At 40.4% G+C, this 27,081-nt stretch overlaps 1 protein-coding gene across 1 annotated transcript in view; it reads right to left on the bottom strand.

Annotated features, from left to right (window-relative positions):
• The window catches only part of ADGB (androglobin), a 94,575-nt gene that overhangs the window by 39,408 nt on the left and 28,086 nt on the right, over positions 1-27,081 (bottom strand). The window contains exons 13-20 of the mRNA XM_044423149.1: positions 25,464-25,596; positions 24,929-24,962; positions 13,740-13,908; positions 11,186-11,249; positions 8,927-9,029; positions 5,531-5,675; positions 4,441-4,555; positions 1,626-1,793 (exon numbers count right to left, since the gene is read on the bottom strand). Coding sequence (XP_044279084.1) covers positions 1,626-1,793; positions 4,441-4,555; positions 5,531-5,675; positions 8,927-9,029; positions 11,186-11,249; positions 13,740-13,908; positions 24,929-24,962; positions 25,464-25,596 — 931 coding nt within the window. The remainder of the gene's footprint in view (positions 1-1,625; positions 1,794-4,440; positions 4,556-5,530; positions 5,676-8,926; positions 9,030-11,185; positions 11,250-13,739; positions 13,909-24,928; positions 24,963-25,463; positions 25,597-27,081) is intronic.

Here is a 27,081-nt window from a genome sequence, read left to right on the forward strand (position 1 = left end):
ATTCCTTCTTCCTCTGATTCTAATTAAGTTTTCCTTCTAAAAATATTTTTATAAATTTCCAGTCTAAGATGCAATCAAATTAACACAACATTTAAAATACAAAAATAAAAATGGATGTACAATAAAAATAATTGCCAAAATAACTACTGTGTTCCTCACCACCAGGACCAAGGATACAAGTCACAATTTTAAAAACCCTTAAAAACATTTCAGGACATTTTCCCCTTCCAAAACTGTAATGATTCTTTTGGCGGTACTAATCCTTTCCCTTTCTTTAAAACATACTCATAAATACCCCAAATCTCATTAAACTATTTTTTCTTCATATGCCCTTTTGTCACTTTAATTTCACATATTACTTTATTGTTACTAGCTAGTTTCCAAACTCCACTATACCAATCAGACAAGTGGTAATCCTATTTTATTTTCTAATTCTTAGCTATAATTAGTCTCACTGCAGCTATTAAATGTGTTATTCTTTATTATTCCAGCTCCATTGTTCTAATTCAGTTTTTCTTATGAACTGCATATTGAACAAATAGGGAGATAATGCACATCTTCTCTGATGCCTTTTTCAATAGGAAACCATTCTGGTTTTCCATAACTGTCTTAACAGTAGCTCCTTGTCCATGACACAGGTTACTCATAAAGACAATCAAGAGGCTCACCCATTTCTTTCAGGACCATCTATAGCTCCTCATGATCCATGAAGCCAAATGCTGTGTAGTCTATAAAGCGCAGACTTATCTTCTTCTCAAACTCTTTGGGTGCACTCCAATAGCCGACATATATTTGCAGTATGCTCTCAAGTACCTCTTCCTTTTTGTAATCCATTTCTCCTTTCAGAATTCTGTGTTGCAACACCTTGAACATCACTTTACTTGCATGGAAAATTATCATAATGGTCCTATCATTGCTGCATTATTTTGCATCTCCTTTCTTGAGGACTGAGATGCGTATTGAACATTTCCAGTCTGTGTGCCATTATTTTGCTTTCCACATTTGCAAGGCATCCGTTCATAAAGTCACCATATGTTGGAGACAACTTGATGGCATGTAACAACAACAATGGACTAAGAGCTGGGGGTGGGAAAGGAAGGAGGCTGGAGTGCTAATAGGAATTGATGCAAAATGATGCCACAGACTTATCTCCTCTCCATCTCCCAGCACATCCCTTTTGTCCCCTCCAAGGCCCAACTGCACCCAAGAGAAACTGCTGGCATGGTGTTTTTGTTTTTGGCGTTTTTGTTTAATCTCAGCTGCAGGAGGCCAGAGTGGGGCTGAGCTGAATCTTTGGAGTCCAAGCATCTAATTGTATGTTGATCTGTCACTAAGCAGCCAGAACATAGAAACCAGTATAGTCAAGTTGTCCAGTATAATCCAACTCTATTAATTCATCTTAACAGGAGATAGGTTTGGACTTTTTGCTGACACCGAGTAACATCTAGGCATTTTAAGTTATCTCTGTATGGCATTATATTTATTTTCAAATTGTGAATTTCGGCAACCAGGAAATTCAGCTAATGGCTTCATTACAAAAAAGGAGAGTGCGGGGGGAAAGCATTTGGAAAGCACATACAAAGTATTCCACAATTTAACTAAAAGCCTGAGTACTTGTTTTTCACCTTGAAGTGTTCTCTAGCTATTCCTGTGCCACAGAGGCTGGGAGGGCAGTGTGTTAATTCCAGAGCCCTCATGGCTTTAGGAAGGTTTTCTGCCTGCCCGAAATTAATTAGCACAGTTCCAATAGCTTTCATGATAGCAGCAGCTTGCTCCATAAACCGGTAACTCTCCTGGGGAGAAAATTCAGGAACTATCATTAGACAGAACTATTTGAAGTGTATTAATACTCCAACAGCATATATATTTTAAATAAAATCCATTAGGAATTTCTGCAATGCTAAAATGGAATTACTGATTCCTGCTCTAAAATCATGCATAATTGCTTGCATGTAAAGGAGCCCAAGGTATTTGCACAGGATGAAGTTAATGAAAGGCTGTATGAGTTGAGCTATATTCTATGCATGCATTCATTTGCTCATTTTGTCAACAATTCCACTGGAAAGAAAATCCTGCAAAAAGTCACTTGTTGAGTTTATTGAGATATGAATTACAGATCCTCGGTTGACCAATAGCCTTAATTATTTAATTAATTAAATGCTTTTGACCAATAGCATTAAGGAGGGCAGCAACCATATTTCAAAACCCTGTTGCAGTTTGCATGAATAATTTTCTCTCTTAGTGTTGTTCTACCATGAAGATAATGCCTTCCTCTTATTTTAAAATGAAATTGCATGAGATTTATGGATCTGCTTTCCCATTAGAAGTACAGTTGCTATGTACTTTAGACTATAGACTTAATTTTCTCACAGGAACCCCCACCATAAATAGTGATTTGCATTGCTTCACTGATTTCAGATGGCAGCCACTTCTCTCCTTCTTACTCCCTACTCCATATTTTACATCTGCTCTGATCCTGATATGTTAGAGGTGATGTGGGCTTGCAAGATCTACTTTGTTTTTTGTTAGAACCCTTAGTTCCACCAATGGAGCCAGATGCAGGATGGTAGCTAAGGGGGTGGAGCTAATTAATATCTACTGTTGTACCTTATGACAATATACTGCTATGACTCAGATATATTATTATTATTGCATTATGTTTATATTCCACCTTTCTTCCTCTTATAAGGAACTCAATACCACTTATAATGTTCTCCTCCTTCCATTTTACAACAGTCCTATGAGGTTGGTTAAGCTGAGGGTACATGATTGGCCCAAAGTTACCCAGTTCCATGACTGACTGGGAACTAAAACCCATGGCAGAGGGTCCATTCTTTTGGTTTCTCAGAGTCAGCATCATTGTCGTCATCAGCATCATTGCATTAGATTGTTATACCACCCATAGCCAAAGCTCCTGGGCACTTCACAACATTTAAGTCACCCAATGCAGATTTTAGCTAGGCCTGACCTTGCTTAGATCCCATGATTAGGCAGAATCAGACACTTCAAGCCATGTGGAAGCTGTATTATACTATCTTCTCTCAAGTGAACCTGCTATTTTGTTCACTGCTCTCAAGTGAACCTGCTTTTCAAATTATCAAGATAATCTGAATTCGTTATTTTATCTGAAAAAACAAATGTAATTCATGGAGCAGTAGCCTACAGGGTGTAGCATTCCTACTGATTTGATTGCACCCTGCCAATTTTCACCTTGAAAGTGAGACCCGCCACTTGCAATGGAGATTTAGCACTGCTGGGAACAATGGCAAACTGATGGAAACACTTTTTGGAATGCAATAGCCAGCTGAGTTCATATGAGAGAGCTCCGCTGACCTGTCCCAATCCATAAACTAGTATTTCCATTCACTCTGGGGCTGCCACGTTGGGTCCAGCTTGTGAAAAAGAATTGCCAAAAGAGGCTACTTGCACAATGATCCCATTGAATATTGCCTATGCCTGGAAGGTGTCTGGTTTGGGGAATCAGTTTCCCAGCATGTTAACTCTTCTCTGGAATGCTGTGACTGCCATCCGCACCTGAGAATTTCCAGATTCGGGGTGACTTTCTCAGGCAGCAACCTACCAACTCAGCTGATAAGCTCCTTGTGAAACTTGAAGTCTTTCAAAAGCAGTTTGCTTTATTGCACTGAGCTGTGTGGCTCTATTTATTTATTAGATTTATAGCACACTTTTTTCCCATGATGGAACTCAAGGTGGCTACCTGCAGTTCCTGTATGGTCTTCCCTCCAAGCTCAGACCAGCTTCAGCCCTGGTTAGTTTTTAAATGGTAGATGCCTTATGGGCATTCAGACCATACTCTGGGCCTTTATTCTAGTAAAGTCAAAGATTCAGCTATACCTGAATATTTTGTTCTAATTTGGTCTTATTTAATCACATAGACATTACAAGGCAGTTTATAGCAATATATATAAACATAAACACTCATAAAACTAGGCAGCAAATATCAATTATAAAACATAGAAACATGAATATTTTATGAATTAACATGAATTCATTAACATGAATATTTCTAAAATAATGGAACTGCCCAATCCATTAAGCGAATATTTCAGTTTAAAAATGCAAAGAGTAATCTAATTTACAATGCCTGTGCCACTGGATTTTTTACAGATACATTACTGCAACATCTAACCATTAATAAAAATCCTCTACTAGGTCCAAAGAAATTACACATTTTCTGTTTTAATATAAAATAATATACATGGGACAATACTTATATCCTGTGGGTGAGTATGTATGTGCTTTAACAATGATTATCATAATATGTAATATAAAAAGGAGTCTAGGAGAATATAGCAGCATGGAAACTTTGCTGCAGTATTTCTGAAATCCAAGCACTGTGGTAAGAAAAAGGTGTTAGAACTATTGAAAGTTAGTGGTGAACTATGGGAAAATAGGTCTGATTGCTATGGTAACAAATACCTTCTCAAGATTTGGCAGAACAATATCCTCTTCACCAAACACACATGGCACCATACTACACAGATGGATATGGTGCCCTATAGGAGAACTTGCAGTGAAGAGTAACACATGGCGCCTACATTTAAAAAATAAGCACACTAATCAGCCAAATAACTCAATTCTAAAAACTCAGCACAAGTCAAATACTCTCTTCTTTGTTAGTTGTTCAGATCTCAAAGCACTTGACAGACAGAAAAGTTCCTTCAACTATTTACAACTATTGGCTGGCTCACAGATGTTTGTACACCTTGAAAGATACTATATGTTCAGATGTGCTAAGGCTTACTGGTAGTTGACCTATTTACTGACAAATATAGCTCATTTCGCAAAGGAAGTATTTATAACTGTATATATAGATGCTTAATGGTTTAGAGCAGTAGCTAAGAGGGTGAAATGGGAAGCCCTTGACTGAAATGTCACTTCAGTCAACTACTCACTGGGTAATCTTATGTAAGTCATTACTTTTTCAGCCTCATTTTCTCTATTGACAAGATGGGGATAATAAGTTGAGCCTATCTTAAGGAGTGGAATAACTACTACTAAGATAGAGAGCAAATGCATAACAGCGACTGAGGCCGCAATCCTAGGTATAAAAGGATGTTTGTTCTACTGAACATAGTAGGAATTGTGAGGAAACACACATACTGTATGATTGAGCTGTAAAAGAATATACTGGGAATCAGTTCTTGCCCAGAGTTCATCTCTGTCATGAACCCATAAGACAGTCTACGACACAGCAGTTATTTTGGCCTTGGCATGACTCTCCTCAGCAGTTTGGAAATAACCAATCTACCTTACTAGAGTTGTTGTAACAATTATAAAACAGTGTGTAAAAGGTTCTGAACATTTCAAAATGCTTTAACTCAATTTATTTTGACCTACAGAACACGGCACATAAATACATAAAACACAAATATATATGTATACGGTACATTAGTTTGGCATTGCATCAATTATAGCCAGAAAGAATGTTGCTTTTTAGAACACCAATGCTAAATATTATTCTTTTTGAAACCACTGAGGTGGAACAGTGTAACAAACTGACACATACCCAGCAGGAAGACTTATCACAGCTGCTTTAGTGGCATATGTATGGATCTTTAGGATTATTTGTCCTGGAGCTAGATTCTTCCATGAGAAACTTTCAACAATGAGTAAACCCTTTGGTGGTACATGGCCATCTTTTTGTGCAACAACTATAAAAAACAATGCACAGATAATGTATGTTTCTGATTAAATGATAATCTATTTATCTTTATATATGCCAAGATGTAGCCTAGAATTTGCTGCTTTGAAGTATTAAGGAATATAATTATTAGCTGATAAATACCAGTACATTATCCTATAAGTTGGCAAATTATAAAGACAAAGAGAATGAGAGAGAGAGAGAGAGAGAGAGAGATAGATCATGATGCCAGAAGCAACTGTGAGTTATAATTTGTAAGCACTCTCCCAGGTTCACCAGCCTGGTCTCCTCAGTAATAAGAAAGACTTACAGTGCAATTCTATACATCTCTTCTCAGAAGCACATCCACTGAGTTCTGTGGGGCTTACTCCCTGGAAATGAGTACAGAATTGCAGCCTAGCACATTTTTTTCAGGGGCTTTTTGCTTTGAACAGTTTAAGATCTGATGGGTTACACCCAAGCGTACTTAGAGAGTTGGCAGGGGTTCTCTCACACCCACTGACCTCCATTTTTGAGGCCTCATGGAGAACGGGTGAAGTTCCAGAGGACTGGAGGGTGGCGTCAGTGGTCCCAATTTTCAAAAAGCGTAGTAGAAGGAACATGGGGAATTACAGAGCAGTTAGCCTTACGTCCATTGTAGGAAAATAATGCGAAGGCTCATAATAGCGAGAGATCTAGTGATGCTAGATAGGGGAGGGAGGCTGGCAGCCACACAACACGGCTTCCGCAAAAACAGGTCCTGCCAGACAAACCTTGTGGAATTCTACGACAAGGTTTCAAGATGGCTAGATGGAGGGGATGCAGTGGATGTGGTTTACCTGGATTTCAGCAAGGCCTTTGACAAAGTGCCCCATGATATCCTGGTTGAGAAACTGAGGTGTTTTGGGATACACCAAAGCACTGTCTGATGGATTAGGGCATGGTTGACTAACTGAAAGCAGAGGGTAACCATTACTGGGGAATCACTGGGATGGCGACCAGTGACAAGTGGGGTCCCCCAGGGCTCTGTCCTGGGGCCGATCCTGTTTAATCTTTTCATAAAAGACATGGAAGAAGGGGCAGTGGCCAAAACTGGGGCAGTGGCCAAAACTGAGGAGCAGGAACTCCAGATCCAAAAGGATCTGGACAGACTATGGAAGTGGGCAGAAGACAACAGGATGGCGTTCAATGTGGATAAGTTCAAAGTCTTGCACTTGGGGCATAGGAATGGGTGTCATAAGCACAGGTTAGGTGACAAGTGGCTGGAGAGCAGCACTTGAGAAAGGGACCTCGGGGTACTGGTTGACTGCAGGCTAAACATGAGTCAGCAGTGTGATGCAGTGTTCAAGAGGGCAAACGCCACCCTTGGTTGCATAGCCAGAAGTGTGGCTTCTAGATCAAGAGAGGTATTACTACCACTCAACACGACTCTGGTGTGCCCGCAACTGGAGTATTGTGCTCAGTTTTGGGCCCCTCATTACAGGAAGGATATAGCTAAGTTAGTCAGTGTAGCGTAGGACTACAAGGCTGGTAGCCAGTTTGCAGGGGATGCCGTAGGAGGCAAGATTGAGGGAACTGGATCTCTTCAGCCTGGAAAAGAGGAGACTCTGAGGGGATCTATTGGCGACATACAGGTATGTGAGGGGATGTCACACGGAGGTGGGTAGAGACCTGTTTTCCCCAGCAGAGGAAGGCAGGAAGCGCTCCAACGAAACAAAGCTCAGGGAACCAAAGTTCCATTTAGATGCCAGGAAGCACTTCCTGACAGTTAGGACCCCGAGGGTATGGAATGGGCTTCCATGGGAGGTGGTTGAGGCCCCATCAGTGAGGGTGTTCAAAGACAGGCTGGACATGCACATGGTGGGCATGTTGTGAGCGAGCCGGCTGGAGCCGGGGGTCAGACTAGATGGCCGGGAAGATCCTTCTGACTCATTCTGTTTCTATGTTTAAGTCTACCAGAATGATCATGCAAGGAGCAAAATTTGGTAGCTTGGAAGCAGGGGCATGGAAGGACATATTCTTCCTTAGTGAACAGTATGTGGCACCTACACAGTCATATGCTCAAAGTTAATATAACTGAATTGAAAATAGGCATTAGAAAACAAGTGTTCTGGATAGTTTGCAGAAAAGAGGCAACAAACAAAGCCAAAAAGGATAATTATTTATATCTGTGAGCTGCCCCGAGGCTTTGGCGAATGGGGCGGCATAGAAGTTTACTAAATAAATAAATAAATAATGAGAAAGTCATCTTAGCATATAAATCTGTCAATATATAGTTTCGCAGTAACACAGCATTAGTTATAATACTAAAGTAAACAGTGGGTTCTTGCAAGATGACACCTTTTAGAAGAAGGCAGTTTATTTTCAGAACATTTGAGCCAAATATAAGCTTTATTCTATTATATCCCTTGAAGGCATCTTGTGGATATCTTGTGGCCTTCTGGATACTATGACCTGTACCTCCCATCATCCTTTACCACTGACTATGCTGGCCAGGGCTAATGGGAACTGCAGGCCAAATATTTGGAGGGCCACACAGTACCTAACTCTCAGGTTTTCAGGAGTGAGTCATGGCAAAACATAGAATCTCTCTAGAATTATTACATAAAGTGATGGTTGGTTGAATCAATTGACTTGGTTCTTAGATGAGTGGGAGATAAATGCTGCAATAGTAAGCCATTAACATGCATAGTTTCACCAAATGCTCTGAGCTTAAGAACATTTAATTGTGAACAAGATTTCCCCCAAATACTCTTCATATAAAGGACAAACTATGTATCAAAATATAGAAAATAGAGAAATATTGCAGCATTAATGCAATGGTAGGCAAACATCAGGCTTTCAGTATCTACTTCAATTCCTTCCAAAAATCCTGATGTCCATCAATTGGAGCCTGGTATAAAAGCATTCACTTAAAATTAAGCAATCCCGAGCCAAGAAAAAAAACAAAATTGTGTGTTGAGGGTGTGTGACTTACACTCAGTTTCACTACAGACAAATACAGCTCATAGTCTTTTCCCACAAATATCTATTCCTGGTTATTCCCAACTTTCTTCACTTCAGCAGTAGAATTTAGTGTTGGGAGGGAAGACATTTGTTGATGCTATTGTAAAAACAATCAGAAATAAATAATCCTGTCTACTGCAAGTAACCCAATAGATCCAGATCTACATACTGCCAATGTCTGTTCTAATAGAGTTTTCATTACTTTTGAATTCCTTTTGGATGAAATCTTAAAAGTATCTATATCAACATTCCTTTTTTGCTTTGTACTGATCTTACCTCCTGAATCTCCCCAGTGTACTAATGCAGAAAAGCTAACCAGGATATCAGTAGGCTTCAAACTGTCCACACATAAATAATATGAGACACGATCATCTAGCATCTGTAAGGAGAACATAGGGTTTACTTTTTATCTAGCCTTTTAGCTCTTTAAGCTTCATTTAAAACTATAGTTCAAAGTGCTGTGAAGAATGAAAGGTCTTTTTATCAAAGCTTTGGGGTTTTTCCCATACCAATTAGCTTTTGTTTTAATTTATTAAAAACTTTATTTTCTTGTATGACACATTTAATGTATGCCTTCCTGAGTTTCTGGTTTTGAGTATTACTGTAGTATCCAATGTTGGAAACAGCCAATTAAGGCAGAACTGGAAATTAACCAAAACTTCCACTTCAAGAATAGAGCAAGACAGAAGTTACAGAAGGGAGACCACGGAATTGTCCCATTCTGGAAATGACAGTAGGTCATTTCCTGGGTTGTACTAGCAAGCACTGCTTTTCCATTGTGCTATAGTCATTTGTGCTAGTGTTATGTGTTTAGTACTGCCAGCACTGTATATTGCCCTATGTATTTCAAATGAGAAAACATAAGGCTATTTAACATAATGAAGTAATAGCCGTATTAATTCTGCAACTGGGATTTAATTAGTTAGACCATATTGGCTAAATTACATGAGTTTTGAAGCTAAAGGGAGTCTGCAGCACAGTTATTTTCAATCTTGGCAAATTCATTCTTTTGATTCACTCAAAATACCATGAAATGTGTTCCTGTAAAGTAAAATTATAGTGCCTAGTTTAATTTCACAGAACTGAAAATCCCAACTGAATGCTGAATATGAGTAAAATACGAGTAAAATTACTTGTTAATCCAACAGGTTTTTATTTTACCTAGTTTCTCTATATATGCTTCTCTACATGTAGGTTGATATGTGAGTGGATGGTGCCATTCTAGCTCCTGAAAATCTATATGGGCAGTGGAGATGCTGAGTATACTGCAGGAAGGGACATGGAAGGATATCTCATCAGTGTTATCATAGATGATAGCAAACAGAGACCAGGACATAGACATGATGAGTAAGATTCAGGCTTAGTCATACTAAAAATAGATACACTGAAATCAGCGGGAACAAAGACAGTCATGGCTATAGTCCCACTGAATTCAAAGGCTTTTGTCTAACTAAATCTGAATCCAACCCAATATTCTGATCAGAATTTGTCATGTTTTGATATAACTACAGAATGATCAAATAGTAATCATTGTGTTGAAACACAGGTGCAGTATATAAAGCAGGCTTTGAAACCACTGTACATGCAGCATAAACACTGGTGAATTATCACAATCAATAGTATTACAGTATATGAATGAGTGATGAATTGTATAATAATCGTACTGCGTGGGGTATGGAGAATCCATAGCAAAGGAACCAGCAATCCTAAAGTCCTGGAAAACTCACACCAGCCAGAGAAAAGGACATATTTCAAACCTTTCTTCTTGGTTAATTCCTCCATTGCATCTAGCAGGAAAACAAAGAGCTATTCCAGTTTCAGAGTTGGCATGATTTACTCTACACAGACCTATTCCAGGGGCATGTCTATGGAACAATAGGGCTTTGGATCACCCATTACACATCCCAAAAATGCATCTTTTTCACCCTTAGCACTGCTGGAGAACCCACTGTGAAGTACACATTGCTGGAACTTTCCAATGCTGGTCAAAGGAGGATCTTGTGCGTGGATTTTTCTTCTCTTGAGTGGGCCTCCATCTCTTGCCATGGAGTGGGTGATCCACAGTATGCTATGGCCATTAAGATACTTCAATTTTTCCTAATATTGCTAATATTTGGCAGTAAAAAAACCCAAAATTAGCTGAGATGCAAAGAGTTATTAAATTGATGGAGAGCCTAATTTTATTCCACTGTATTGTAAATGTAAAATTATATTATTTGCTCTAAAAGTATATTTTAATGCATTACATACATTAGATCTTATCATGATAGCATTTTATGCTAATTATTTGTATTTTTAGCATTTGTATCAGCTTTTTCTGTTATTTATTTATTTATATTTATTTAAAGTTTTTTTTATGCTGTCCCATTACGAGAAGTCTCTGGATGGCTTACTTGTATTAGTATTTTGTTGCCTGATATTTTATTGAGGAAAGCATATATTTACATAGCGCATGGAAAACTGAGATGTACTGGGTTGTATAATGCCCTTATAATTTATAAACAGTGGAATAAATCATGTCATCATTTTACTTACCCTAAAATCTGACTTCTGGTAAGTGTAGATATAGGTATTTGTTTTGTGGAAAACATACAGGTTCCTAAAAAGATGAAAATGCATATGTTAACATTAGTAATAAAGAACTCTCTCCCTTAAACCTTGTTGAATAACAAGAACACAGAAACTAACCATTCTTCTATATTTCTTGGATAATTATTTAGCATTTGATTATTGTAGTTATTAGTAGTAGTTGTAACAGTAGTAGTAATAAATTTCCAAATACATGCAACTTAGTGAAGTGGGAACCATGCAACTAATTTGTATCCATTAATGACTACTAACAGATGAATTATTTTCTTTTTGTTATAAATTCCTATTGTTCATTGGAGTTTTAGCCACAGTGTTTTTACCCTATTTGGGTTGGCATCATTATTTTAGTTCTTTTTTAATCTATGTATTTATTGAACGGAGCTGGTCTTTGACTGAAATAAAGTTTATCTATCTTGCCAACATGAGCTCAAATAGCCAAGATGAGTGTGCTGATTTGAAACAACTGGACTTGTGGTTGGCTGCTTAGTTTTCATCTGATGAACTGTGGTGTGCTCATTATGAAAGTGATTGACTTTGCTTTGTTGTCATGGATGCAATATGAAGTTTTGCATATCACAATGACTGCCCCCATGATTCCTTTATCATGTTTTGGTTAAACCCAGGATCATAACAAATATTAACTCTGATTTTTTAAAAAGTACAGTCATGTGCTCAGGTCATGATGGATAAACTGCAATACTAAGTTCAACCAAATCCTAAAGATGCTGTGCTAAATGATCCTATCAGTGATTTCACTTCATTTCAGGGGATGCTCCCATAGTAAATTGTTTGGTCTGAAATATTACCTAGGGATGTGGGTGGCACAGTGGGAAAAAGCAAAGATAGACGTGCTGACTACAAGAAAAAATCAAACTCTAGTTAGGCTATCCAAAAGATTACCTCCAAATTGTATAATACTTATTGTATTACTTATTGATCCATGGATCTCTTCAGTAGGCAGGATTTTATAAAAGGCTGCTGGAAGAGAAGGGTGAAGGGTATTTTCAAAATTTCCCCTATGCCTTCCCTTCATACATTATAACAGTTTGCCTAAAGATGAGATCTTGAAAACTTGCACAATATGGGGAGGGGGTTCTTTTGGTCAGCAGAATGGGGTTATCATAGCTGTAAGGATTTGGGAATTTTATCTTGAGTGTTATACCACTTCTCTTAAACAAGATTCAGACTTATTGTTCAGTGCATTCCACTAAATTTGCAGAGAAATTCTCCAACACAAATGCTCCATCCTCCATCACTCTGCATTGACCAGCTAATTGGGCTTGTAATGCTGCAGGGATCTCTCCACCCTTAGGCACAGAGGTTTAAAACCCCTTGACTTATGCAGAATCTTGTGACTCCACATTTCTAGTCCCTCTGCTGCATCTTTGAAACAAGATTCTTTGACCTCACCCTACACTGCCATGTTAGCTTTCGATCCCATATCACATTCTTAACATCAGACCCGGATGTCACAGACATCAGCTGAGGGCTTTTGAGCAGCTTGGTCAGTCAGTGTCAGCTCAAGGTTTTTGACAGCCCTTAAGACAGCAATGTACCCTCCATGGGCCCTCTTTTTCAATGAATCTAACTTCTCACTGCTGCTAGCTGGTATTACTCCTTATCCTCTTTCTCATCATCAGACATGCTTGTTTGACTGGCAGAGAGGCAGGTGAAGAAACAAATTGCAATAGTGAGGAGGAGGAGCAAGTCCGGGGCTTTCTCACCAATGGGCCAATGCCAAGTGGCAGCTCCTTGGCAAATGCCCAAGCTTTGATTGTGGCTCTGAGTCTTCTGAATGTTTGAGGGGCCCACTGGGCCTATTCTATATTCATACATAAAGAACTTGACATGATGGGTCTCATGGTATTGCTTTATGTAAGCTTAACAGAAATATCATTCTAATGACTTCTATCAAACTTGGGACTCTTTTTATTATTGGCTAGAGAAATGGGACTTTGCATAGATTTAAATATGTTTTTAAGTTATCATAAATGGAAAAAGAAGGGTGTGGGGGCTGACCCAGTGGGCCCAATGTTTTTGATGATGGATGTTGTTTGTAGGTTTTCTGTTTTTGTTTAGGATTATAATTTCAAATAAAACTTATTAAAAAAAATATCATTCTTATAATTTGAAAAACTGATCTTACATTTAACAGCAAAAAGCTACAAAGGGTTTTATCAGGAAAATCTGCTAGTTTGCTTTGCTGGTAGGCACTTCAGAAACCATGAATGCATTTTATAAGGCAGCTATTAGCTGCATTCACAAATTGGTCTATTTTGAAGATTCAGTACGTTGGATCCAGAGTGAGTCACACAACTCACTTGCTCTGAATCCCCCCAAATCAATGGGACAAATTTGACATGACTAACTTTTTACATAGCTTTCAATTGAACCCAAGTACAATTAACTTGCTCTGTGTTTTCAGTACAACAGTAAAATGTATTATATTTTCACTGATACAGCTCCCCTAACAACCAAAACAAAACAAAACATTTCTTACTGAAAACAAATACAGAAATCTTCATAGTCCATCCAAATTTCCTTGGAAATTGGGTTCTTCTCAGACTCAATTTCTTCCTGTGATTTATTTACTATATGACTGCTGTAAGCAGGTTCTGTAGATTCTGGCATCTGAGCTGCTTCACTACTTATTTTTTCAGTTGATTCACCTAAATAGAAAAAATGCAAAGATTTCCTCAAGTAATATATATGGGATGCTTTACAAGTGAGAACGTATACACAAGCAGGGCAAAATCTGTTTATTTTTAATGCATAGACAGATTTTTTTCTTTCAGATTTTATATCCTACCTTTTAAGGCAAAATGTCTACTTGCACAGATTTATACTGTCATATATAGTAAAGAAAAAAAGATGAACTATAACTAGAAAATAAAACAGCAACAACAAAACCATTATGTTCATAAGCCATATTAACAGCAGCATAGTGTCATCATAGGAAGTCATACTCCTGTTGTATTCTGTGCTGGTCAGGCCATATTTGGAATATTGACTCAAGTTCTAGGTACCACATTTAAGAAGGTCTTTGACATAATGTAATTAATTCAGGGAAGGATCACTATGATGATGAGAGTTCCGGAAGCCAAGCCCTGTGAGGAACAGTTGAAAGAACTGTGTATGTTTAGCAGAAGAGAAGATTAAGTGGCAACATGAAAGAGGTTTTTAAATATCCGAAAAGCTGTCATGCAGAAGAGAGAGTGGAGCTGTTTTCCATTGCTCAAGACAGCAGGACTAGAATCAAGGGAAGATTTTGGCTAAATGTTAGGAGAAACTTCCTAATAGTAAGAGCCGTTTAAGAGTGAGTTAGGCTGCCACACGATGTGTACATTCTCCTTCACCATTAGTATTTAAACAAAGGCTGAACTGCCATGTATTGGCAATGCTGTAGCTGTATCCTGCACTGCCAATTTTTCATTTAACAAGAAGAGCTTTGGAATCTGAGGAAACTTCTCAAGCCATCTCATCTAGGAGGGGGTGATTTAAGGTTAACTCCTTGCTCTTGAGAAAACTTTGGTTCATCAACTACATGACCAGAACATATTCTTTAGTTTAATCAATAACTTTTCTCTGTCTGGGTTTATTCCCTTTAATATTCCACCATTTTACATGGTTGCTTTCTTCATAGTCCCATTCAGATTGTATTCCTCAATGTCTGCTTGCTTTAACTGAGTGGCATGAGTGGAAAATATTGTAGGTTTTGTATTTTCAGTTCCCAGAATACTGTAAGGTAGAGGAAAATAACAGGGTGCTCACAGACACCAATGTGCCCTGGACATCACTGTCGGCACCCATTGAGGTGACCCACCTCCCTGACTTCAAAGCAAAGAAAGAATCTGCCACCCTCTTCATTTCCCATGAGCATCCCTGGATCGTAGGTGGGACTCAGAGACACTGTTATGAAATAAAGATGGCAGCCAAATGCAGGTTGTCATTTTCCCTAGTATTTTATTTATTTATTTATAAAATTTGTATGCCATCCTATTACTAATGTCTCTGGATGGCTAACAGCATAAATAAATTGACGACCCACTCTGGCTGCAATTAATAAAATGCAATAATACAATTCAATATTAAAACTTATTAAAATATTGATTAAATAAAAAGGTCTTAACCTGGCGCCAAAAAACATATAATGACGGCACCAGGTGGACCTCTCTGGGGAGCGCATTTCATAGATGGGGCACCACCGCAGAGAAGACCCTCCTCCGGGTACTCTGTCTCCTAATATCTTTCACAGGGTTCCCGGAGGAGGGCTTCTGTTGCCAATCTCAGGGGGCGGGAGGGCAAATAGTTTACCCAGCTACCAAGAAATTGAAAGGGGGAGAATAAAGGGTGCCCTGTGATGGTGATAAAAATGAATAGGAAGAATGAGCTTGTTGGCAAACGGATAGAGGAAAAAAGGGGTTTGGTTCATGATTCTCTTGGTACTGACAAATGTGTTTGAATGAGTTCTTTAGTGTGTTGGGGCTCAGAGTCCCACCACTGCCTTGTACTCATTCTTTTGTCCAGGATACTTGTCCTTTTTTAGTACCCATACCCTCTGTGGCAGCCATTTTGAGATCATACCCACAACCAGGGCTTTGTCATAGAACGCACCGGAACAGTGTTCCGGCACCTTTTTTTTGACAGATTTTTCCAATGGAGTGATTTTGAATCACCTGCGGGCTGCTTGTGTGTCCATGCTGATTGTGAGGGTGCTGCTCAGCTTGGGACGCTGCTCAGCTTGGGATTGGTGTGTGTGGTCGCGCGCTCAGTGCTTACTGCCGGCGGCTACCATTATGTTTATGTTTGTGTAGAGTGATTGGCTACGTGCAAAAGGTAAATAAGTTCTTTATTTCAAAACAAGTTGGTGAATTGAAAATCTTTTTTAGTGTAAAAGTGTGACTCCAAGACATGAGTTCCGGCACCCTTTTTTTTTTTTTTTTTACAAAAAAAGCACTGCCCACAACAGTTTCTCCAATTGCCGAATGGGTCCACAAATACAAAAGGTTTCGCTGCCCTTGCAATATATGCATGTTCATCATCACAAGCACACATTGGTAGACATTACAAGACAGTAGAGAATGCCTGGAAACAAGACACTTCTTCCTCCTTAATGCTCACCAAGAAAGCTTCTACTCTGATGTGAAGTGATACAATTCCTCCTTCACTACATGAAACAGGACCAGGGAACTACTGTGTAATGTCCTTGCAAGAGGAGACATGTTTTGTTTGTCTTTATTATGAAGGCCTTGCATTAGCTGAAATAAAAGTTATAAAAATTTGGTCTTATGCACAAAAGTGCTAAATAAATACATGAAAACTCAGATCATGTTTCACCTCTAGAGGTCTCTCTAGGTCAGTACTGAAGTATATTGATAATGACACTCCTTCATATGACCTATTTTCTAGAAAGTGAGTTACAGAATAAAGGAATGTTGACAGACATCTCTGTACCTGCCTCACATGCCACAATTGACAATTATTTATTTTCAAGTAATTACATCATCTAAGTATGTCCAATGGATGTTCTGCATATATTTTATTTTTAGGATTCTGAAATGGTCAACTTTGCAAATTCTGATAAGAACTGATCTGATCCATGTCTCCTGGCCCATGTATGAACTGGAATCGAGTTCTGATGCAGTTCATGGTTCAAAAGAAATGTATTAAACTACATTTTGAAAAGTGTATTTTCAGAGAATTTTTAAAAGTATTTGCAGATTACTGTATGGATGAGATGGGAAAGAATTAGAGGTGAACATGCATGAAAGTAAAATGGCCAAGAAAGACCTAAGTCTTCCATCCACAGTTATGTTACTGCTTTATGATGCTTCATTTGCTCTAGAATAAGGATGTTCAATCTTTTTAGCATTGGGTATTTATTTATTTAGGAGACTTCTATGCCGTCCCATTCGCCGAAGCCTCGAGGCGGCTCACAACCATAAAAAAACTTCGATAGAATAATATAAATGCATGTTTAATGCATGTGATGAAATTTAATACCATTTAAAATTTGTTAAAACATTACTAGAAGGTATGGTGATCTTCTGGGCAATGTGGCTGTTACCACTTTTGCATTTCTGTCAGCTAGAGATGAAAACTCATTTCACAAGGACAGGCAATGGTTCCACCCAATTCTTTTTTATAGGTTCAGAGCTGAATCCAACAGTATACTTAAACTGTGAACTTTATGGATAAGAGATCCTAAGACTGTACTGTAGCTTCGTAAATTTAAATGTCATCTCTAGCAGTGGTGGTTTGGAATGCTGTGGCCAGACTGCTGAACATGGACACTTTAAGGGAGCATGTGATACCAACAACTTATCTGGTTACTATTATTATTATTATTATTGTTGTTGTTGTTGTTGTTGTTATTATTATAACATTTCTATGCCGCCCCTTGCCGAAGCCTCGGGGCAGCTTGTTTCTAGTCACAATTTAAACTGTTGCTTGTGATATGTGAAGCCATACACACACCGTAGAACCAGGTTGTTTGAAAGTCCATTTGCCCTTATCATAGAATCATAGAGTTGATTTTTACATGTACTGAAGGACATAACTGAGGAAGGTTTTTTTGTTGCCTCACAAGCTTCAGTTCATTCCTACTTTTCACCTTCCTGATGCCTTCCCTGCAATTCTGTGTTACCTGCCTGTGTTCTTCCTGTGTAGCCTGCCCTTCATTCTACTTCCTATACATGTTCTTTTTTGTTTTTAAATTATCTCAGCTTTTTGTGAAGCCACATGGTCTTCTGCTATTGCCTCCTACACATTTTTCTTGCTGGAATTGCTTGTAGTTGCACCTTTAGAATGTCATTTTTTTAAGATTTCCCAGCCACCTTGGACTCCTTTTCCCATTAGAGTTCCTTGTCATGGGACTGCTTATTTATTTATTTGGAATTTTTGTATGCTGTCCCATTCACATAAGCCTTGGGACGGCTTTCAACATCATAAATAAATACTAATACAAATAGATACATATAAATCTGGATACATCCTGGCTAAATATTTTAAAACCAATAAATAATGTCAACAATTACTAAAATATTGTTCAAAAAAAAGGTCTTGGCCTGGCGCCGAAAAACAAATAACGACAGCACCAGGCGGACCTCTCTGGGGAGCGCATTTCATAAGTGGGGCGCCACCGCAGAGAAAACCCTCCCCCGGGTACTCACCCTCCTAATATCTTTCATGAAGGGTTCCCAGAGGAGGGCCTCTGCTGCTGATCTCAAAGGGTGGGAGGGCAAATATGGAAGCAGGTGTTCCTTTAGATATCCAAGTCCCAAGCCGTTAAGGGTTTTGTAGGTGATAACCAGCACCTTGAATTGTGCCCGGACTTCGATGGGGAGCCAGTGAAGCTGGTAGAGGACTGGGGTTATATGAGAATAATGCCCAGTCCCTGTCAGCAACCTGACTGCTCTATTTTGCACCATCTGAAGTATCCGGACTGTCTTCAAGGGCAGCCCCACGTAGAGTGCATTACAGAAGTCCAATCGGGAAGTAACCAGTGCATGTGTCACTGTCGCCAAGCAATAGTTCTCCAGGTTGGGAACAGCTGATGGAGCAACTGAAGCTGAATGAAAGCATTCCTTGCCACCGCAGTCACTTGAGCTCCCAAAGACAGCTCTGGGTCGAGGAGCACTCCCAAGCTGAGGACCCTGTCCTTTAGAGGGAGTGCAACCCCATTCAGGACAAGGTCCAGGTCACCTACCCCGGAGCCTGAACCACCCACCAACAGGACCTCCGCCTTGTCTGGATTGAACTTCAGTTTATTGGCCCTCATCCAGTCTATTACCTTGGCCAGGCACCGGTTCAGTACACCCACTGCCTCAACTGGATTGGTTGAAAAAGAGAGGTAGAGCTGGGTATCATCAGCGTACTGATGATTCCGCAGCCCATACCTCCTAATGACCTCTCCCAGCGGTTTCATGTAGATGTCAAATAGCACTGTTATCACTGTTGTGAGTTTGTTAAACATTTTTCTTTAGCTCATCCCATTACAGGCACATTCTGTGGAGGCTTCATAGTAGGTTCTGTAATCCACTCCCAAGGGAGAGAAGGCTAGCTCCATTTTACTAGCAGAAAAACACATCTTTAGGCTTTACATTTTTGGGCAGGCATCAGATTGCTAAGCTTGCTTATTTGCTGAACTAGGTTTTTAATGGTAGGTGCTTGTTTACTTCTTATTTCTTTCTTACACCTAACCCTCAAATATTTAACCATTTCTTCATACCATCACCATTACCATTACTATTAATGAGAGCCAGTGCATCATAATGGTTTAGAGTATTGGACTTGTGAGATCTGGTTTCTAGTCTCCACATTTCCATGAAGCACACTGAGCCAGTTACTGTCAGTGAGCCTAACCGACTGCATGAGGATGTTGTAAGGGTAAAATGGAAAGGAGAAGAAGGACTATGTAAGCATCCTTGGGTTTCTTGCAAGAGGAAAATAGGCATGATATAAACATAATGTCATCATCCCCATCAGCTGTCACTTCAACTCTTTTGTAAAAGCATTGTTATTATCATCCTCTGCATCTAGAACTAATCTAAAGCAAGAGATAATTAAAGAATTCCCATTTGGTCCTGTTACTAAGTTCAGCCTTTAGAATCTGAGACTCATGGAAAGGAAGTCACTTCCATCTCCTGCTTAATGACTGTCTTTTCTCCTTGTTGTCAGTAGGTTACTGTAGATGAAGTTGCATTAAAGCATGTGTGCTTAGCAGATCTTAGTTATTACAGCAATTGTAGTACAGAAAGTATGCTTTAGAAAGAGGCTATATTCCACATTATGGGGACAAAAAGATGGCTGTACCACTAGAAGGCTAAAACTCTAATTGTGTTATAGACCATCAGAAGGTGTGAAGGAAATTAGCAGAGAACTAGCACGGACCTTCTAGAGTTCAGAAGTACATCAAAAGCACTTCTCAAAAAATTCTTTGTGGGAATACATCCTTACAAAGCTTGTAAACCACCACTTCTAAAAGACTCTAGACAGGGCAAAACACAAAGGAAATGCCATACCATTTCCTTAACAGTCGGTACTTGCTAGGAGATGTATCTTCTTTTATCCTTTGACTTTGCTCACACAATTTGAGGACCTCTCATCCAGTGAAGTGGACACAGAGTACCATTTTGATGAATAGAACCAAAATAACTCAAATCACTTGCTCTCCTCAAGGCAGATTATCATACTAAGGTTGGCATAGAAACAGGTGAACTTTGCTCAGAACTAAGCAAGTGCACAACTTAGAGTTATTTTCCCTTTCCAGAATGGCACCTACAGTCTACAGCACAAATGAATATTAGCTATATGTAATATGTGCCGCTCCTGGTGATCCATGTGGACACAAACGATGTGGCCAGGCAGGGTGTGGTTGGGACCACCAGGGACTTTGAGGCCTTGGGGAAGAAACTCAGGGAGCTGAAGGCCCAAGTGGCCTTCTCGTCAATCTTACCTGTCCAGGGATTTGGGCCAGGAAGGGACAGGAGGGCCTCCGAGGTGAAAGACTGGCTTAGGGTGTGGTGCCAGAAGGAACGCTTTGGGTTCCTTGACCACAGCACTCATTTTCTTGCCAATGGACTGCTGGCAAGGGACGGGTTACACCTCAAGAGGATGGGGAAAAGGTCCTTTGGAGATGCTCTAGCGAGCTTTGTCTGGAAGACTTTAAACTGAGCCGGGGGGGGGGGAGTTCAGGCCCCCCAGGAACATGTCTGCACTGGACAAGTGTGGGGGGAGGATCAGGGCTGGGTTTTAGAGATACTGCAGGGACTGACAGGACTCCTTCAGAGAGAGGCCAGGTATTAGGGAGGATGGGAGGAAGGAGGAGGCTGGGAACTCCAAGGAAAGGAAGCGGTGGGAAGGAGTTGAGGTGCATGTACACCAATGCTAGGAGCTTGGGTAATAAGTAGGAAGAGCTTGAAGCTCTCCTGGGAATAGGAGGGTATGATCTAGTGGGAATCACAGCAACTTGGTGGGATGAAAGGCAAGTCTGGAATGTGAACACAGAAGGGTATCACCTTTTTACATAGGACAGGAAGGGAAAGAGAGGTGGGGGTGTGGCTTTATATGTCAGGGAAGGGATAGGATGCAGGGAGATAGAATGCAGCACAGATGGGGATTCGGTAGAGGCAGTCTGGGTGAAACTTAGGGGTTTTGACAGGGAAAGAGACCTGACAGTGGGGGGTATGTTATCACCCTCCAGGTCAACTTGAGACCCTGGATGATGTCCTGACAGGCCAGATTCTAAGGCTATCTCAGGGGAGAGACACAGTAATTATGGGAGATTTCAATCTCCCGGATATTACTTGGGAGACTCACTCGGCAGTGACAGCCAGGTAATGTCGCTTCCTAGAAGCTATTGAGGGAGCGTTTTTCACACAGAGGGTCCGAGAGGCGACGAGGGGGGGAAACATCCTTGACTTGGTCTTGACCAATAGGGAGGAGCTGATAGATGAATAGGGGAGCTCTGGAACTGCGGACGGGCAGCAGGTCGAGCACTAGAAGCTGGGACTTCAAGAGGGCCAACATTAGCCAACTGAAGGCCAGACTGGGGAAAGTCTCCTGAGATAGGTTACTGGAAGGTAAGCTAGTTGAGGAGGGGTGGATGGCACTCAAAAGGGAGGTTTTGGAGGCACAAGCCTTGACGATACCTCTAGCCAGTAAGGTGGGGAGGTGGAGGAGAGTGCCGCCATGGATGCAAAAGGAGGTGGTTAGAGGGATTAGACGAAAGAGGAACCTCCGTAGGAAATGGGTACTGGGGGAAATAGACAAAAGGGTATACCAGGAGGAGGAGGCCCATTGCAGAAGAATTCTTTGCAAGGCTAAGGCTGATTATGAGCTGAGACTTGCCAAGAATATCAAGAGCAATAAAAAGAGCTTCTTTCAGCAAGTAAATAGGAAGAGGAAGGGGAGACAAGTGGTAGGACCACTAAATAAGGAGGAAGGAGATCCAGTGACTGATATGAGGGAACAGGCACAGATGCTAAATGAATATTTTGCCTCTGTGTTCTCCCCAAAGCAGGACGGGGGAGATCTGCATAGGAGATTAGATGAAGCTGGGGACTTAGGGGCACAGATTAGAGTCACCCCTCTTGAAGTCGAGGGGCTCCTCAGGGCATTGGACATTACAAAGGCGCCAGGCCCTGACAGGTTACACCCGAGAGTAGTTAGAGAGTTGGCCGGGGTTCTCTCACGCCCACTGGCCTCCATTTTTGAGACCTCGTGGAAATGGGTGTAGTTCCAGAGGATTGGAGGGTGGCATCAGTGCTCCCAATTTTCAAAAAGGGTAGTAGAAAGGACATGGGGAAATATAGACTGGTTAGCCTTACGTCCATTGTAGGAAAAACAATGGAAAGGCTCATAATAGAGAGAGATCTACTGATGCTAGATAGGGAAGGGAGGCTGACAGCCACAGAACACAGCTTCCGCAAAAACAGGTCCTGCCAGACAAACCTTGTGGAATTCTATGACAAGGTTTCGAGATGGCTAGATGGAGGGGATGCAGTGGATGTGGTCTACCTGGATTTCAGCAAGACCTTTGACAAAGTGCCCCATGATATCCTGGTGGAGAAACTGAGGCGTTTTGGGATACACCAAAGCACTGTCCGGTGGATTAGGGCATGGTTGACTGACCAAAAGCAGAAGGTAACCATTAACGGGGAATCATCAGGATGGCGGCCAGTGACAAGTGGGGTCCCCCAGGGCTCTGTCCTGGGGCCGATTCTGTTTAATCTTTTCATTAACGACATGGAAGAAGGGGTGAACAGTCTGCTGATCAAATTCGCAGATGACACTAAAACTGGAGCAGTGGCCACAACTGAGGAGCAGGTACTCCAGATCCAAAAGGGTCTGGACAGACTATGGAAGTGGGCAGGAGACAACAGGATGGCGTTCAATGTGGATAAGTGCAAGGTCTTGCACTTGGGGCATAGGAATAGGTGTCATAAGTACAGGTTAGGTGACAAGTGGCTGGAGAGCAGCACTTGTGAAAGAGACCTCGGGGTACTGGTTGACTGCAGGCTAAACATGAGTCAGCAGTGTGATGCAGTGGTCAAGAGGGTAAACGCCACCCTTGGTTGCATAGCCAGAAGTGTGCCTTCTAGATCAAGAGAGGTATTACTACCACTCTACACGACTCTAGTGCGCCCGCAACTGGAGTATTGTGTTCAGTTTTGGGCCCCTCATTACAGAAGGATATAGCCAGGTTGGAGTCAGTGCAGTGTATGCCGTATGATGCCGTATGAGGCGAGACTGAGGGAACTGGGTCTTTTCAGCCTGGAGAAGAGGAGACTCAGAGGGGATATGTTGGCGACATACAGGTATGTGAGGGGATGTCACATGGAGATGGGTAGAGACCTGTTCTCCCCTGCAGAGGAAGGCAGAATGCGCTCCAACGGAGCAAAGCTCAGGGAGCCAAGGTTTCATTTGGATGCCAGGAAGCACTTCCTGACAGTCAGGACCCCGAGGGTGTGGAATGGGCTTCCACGAGAGGTCGTTGAGGCCCCATCGGTGCGGGTGTTCAAGGATAGACTGGACGTCCACATGGTGGGCATGTCGTGAGCGGGGCTGGCTGGTGCCGGAGGTCAGACTAGATGGTCCGGGAGACCCCTTCTGACTCGCTCTGTTTTCTATGTAATAACTATTCTGTCACACAACTGCTTTTATTTCAGAGAGGTTTATGGTCACTGCTGTTTTCTTTTGCTTTTCTTTTTGTTGCTTTACTAATTTCTAGGGTTGATATATTAGCTGCCATTTTCCATGATGATTAATTTATGTGCTACTGAGAAAGCTATATATACAATATGTATTGTTTGGCTACTTCATTGCTGAAAGCTGCTGCACTCTGTTTTGAAATGTACTCATAAAATACAATAAAACTGACACAATCCAACAACCATAGGACAGCTAGCTGCAGCATCTATAATAGTTTAATTCCCACCCCCAGCAGAGCAGCAAATAATAACATTTAAAAATGGATCAGCCAATAATAAAATACACAGACTATTAAAATAACTGGAAAATAAAAAGGTTTTCACCTGGTGCCAAAAAGATGGCAGGGATGGTGCCAGGACTATCTCTCTGAGGAGCATGCTCCTCAGAGTGAGGAATCACAGGGGCACAATGAATGCCTCATGCACAAAAGTTCTTGAACACTATGCTGTATCAGCTAAAACAGACGTTTCAGTGGCACCCAAACTGTAGGACCTTCTCCCCTGACATGTAGGTTTGGCACCTTTTAACTGTCCTCTTTTTACGCTTTTAAGGACTTTCACTACGACAGACCAATATCCAACACTATGCAAGTTTATTTCTGCTCATACAATGGGACTTTTCCTTCCCTCTGCAACTCAACACATGCTCCATCAACCTGCTTTGGAAGAACCTCCAGAGCAGATGTTGTGGTAGTATGGGAAGGAATGTTGAGGAGGAGGAGGATCTGTTCCAATGGCAGCAAATACTATTACATTCCACCTGCCTTTTTTTTTTTGCTGGATGCTTTTCAGTCTACTATTTCCTGCTGTTTTTTATTGTTGTTCTTAAGGTTTGGTTCTCCACACCCTTTTAGTTTTGTACTGTAAGCCAACTCAATATTAGATATGAGGAAGTAATGTTTCTACAAATAAATGAAGTAAATAAATACTTTTATCTGTTTCTATTAAAGCAAGCATAAAACACAATCATGCTTACCTTCTACAGTATGTTGTGGAACTAAAGTTGATTCCTAGGGAATGAAAAATGCTTGTTTAAAACTATGGTGACATACCAGTATGAAGTGAAATAAATGCGTTCACTATATTAAAAATGTATTCTAATCCATCACTTATTGCCTTTTTTGTGTGCCTTTATGTGTGCCTCTAGAGAGAGTTTTTCTGCCTGAAGCTGCTCCCCAAAAATGCAGGTTACTCTTTTCTTACTATAAGAAATGTTAAAATATTTATTCAAGGATTAAATTAAACTCCGACTTTTTTTTGCGTATTTGGGTCTACAAAAACACAAACAAAAACAGAGGCACTGACAAATCACAACAGATCACATAGGAAGTTATTTGTGACTGTTACAAATGTGAGTCTTCAAATTTATTCAAATACAAGTGAAAAAGGTTTTGCTCAAGTGACCTTGGGATCTTTTACTTCATTCACAGCCTTCACACTGTATGAATGGGTGACAGAAGAGGAGATAGGATAGGATGGGATGACAAATAATCACAGAATAATATCTTTACCTGAGAATTCTCCTCTGTGCTCATGGGATTTGTATCTCCATAAATGTCAATTATGCTTTCATCACTTTCAGTCACTGAAGAAAGGGTGGAGGCTGGAAGAGATCCCTTTTTGAAGGTAGATGGTGGAAAATGGCTAAAGAAAACAGAAATTAACTCTTACCTCTATAAAACAAAACTTCATGCTCGGCCCTCCCTTTTGTGGTTTTGGGGGTGGCTGTGGGGATACACTTGCATTCAATCCTAGCTTCATTAAAATCCTTGAGTTCTTTATTGATGTCTATACAGGTAACAGTATGAACCATGCAGGGACCTATCTAGACAATGAGAAGGTTCTTTCAACTCTTTTGTGTTTGTGCGTGCATGCATGTGTACGTGCGTCTGCTCCTCTGTTCTGCCCATTTCTGTGCCAGTGAGTTTGTTATCATGGGCTGTGTTTTGTGAGGAGGATGTATTGCCCATCTTAGGTGTGTGTGTGTGTGTGTGTGTAGTATTTGCACACCTTAGGTTTATATAGAGTCTGCTGATGCTTCTGTCTTGCAAATGGGTAGAGTGGTTATGGCTCCAGCTCCGTGAGCATATGAAGATTTGAATCAGTATATTCGATAATATCCACATTCCAGTAACTATGTAAAATGGGTAATTCCATTCTAGTAACTATGTAAAATGCATTTTTGAAAAAATCCTACTGAGAAATGCCAAATTATCACTATCATCAACCATATGCCCATAGGGTAAGACTGTTATAGTCTGCCTTTTTTGCCTTCAGAGAACCTAGGGCAACTTATATGACTCTCCTCTTCATTTTAGCCTTCATTTTAATGACATCACCTTCAGAAACTATGTTTCATTATACTTCATAAATATTCCCTTGCACATTGAGAAGATCTCAGTCAGTACTAATTTTTGGCATGTCCCTTACTCATGGAGTTCTGATCATAGAATCATATAGCTGGAAGGGGCCAGGCCAACTATAACATCTATTGTTATATAGAGATAGTGAATTCTTGAAATACTTTAAAAAGTAATTTTGGGGAAAAATCTGTTCTGAAAACAAATATATCTTTAAAATACACAAGTACACCCCAAACCATTTTTTAACTTGGAGCCCTACATTAAGCTGGGCTGCAACTGGAGGACTTATTGGGCCCTTCCAATTCTAGTATTCTATGATTCTATGGAAATTTGTATATAAGTATCTGGAGTCAAAGCCTTTCCCAGGAGGGTAAGTCATACAGAGTTTCAATTTTTCAAAAATATAACCATAAAGTATGGATGACATCTTGGTGGAATGCATAAATAATAGTGAAGCTTAATCATGAGCAATCATTTTGTTGCTTTTTGGACATTTAGGAAGTTATATATTTCTCAACAGAATGTTTGAACACAATTTTAATTGAATTTTTACCCAGTTGGAATACAATTAACCTATAGCAAACTAATTCTTTCTCTCTCACCCACCCCACACCACCCAATCCACACACACAACCCCCTTTCCTAGTTTTAGTGTTGTACCATCACTAGAATCATTTGAGTAATCATATGGTCAAGGGCCATGGGATATTTTCCCTTCCAAAGATAGGCATACTACAGATCTAGGCTCACTCAGCTATCAAGGAAA

This window comes from Varanus komodoensis, unplaced genomic scaffold (genome assembly GCF_004798865.1).
Source record: "Varanus komodoensis strain SLA01 unplaced genomic scaffold, ASM479886v1 scaffold1, whole genome shotgun sequence".
NCBI lineage: Eukaryota > Metazoa > Chordata > Lepidosauria > Squamata > Varanidae > Varanus > Varanus komodoensis.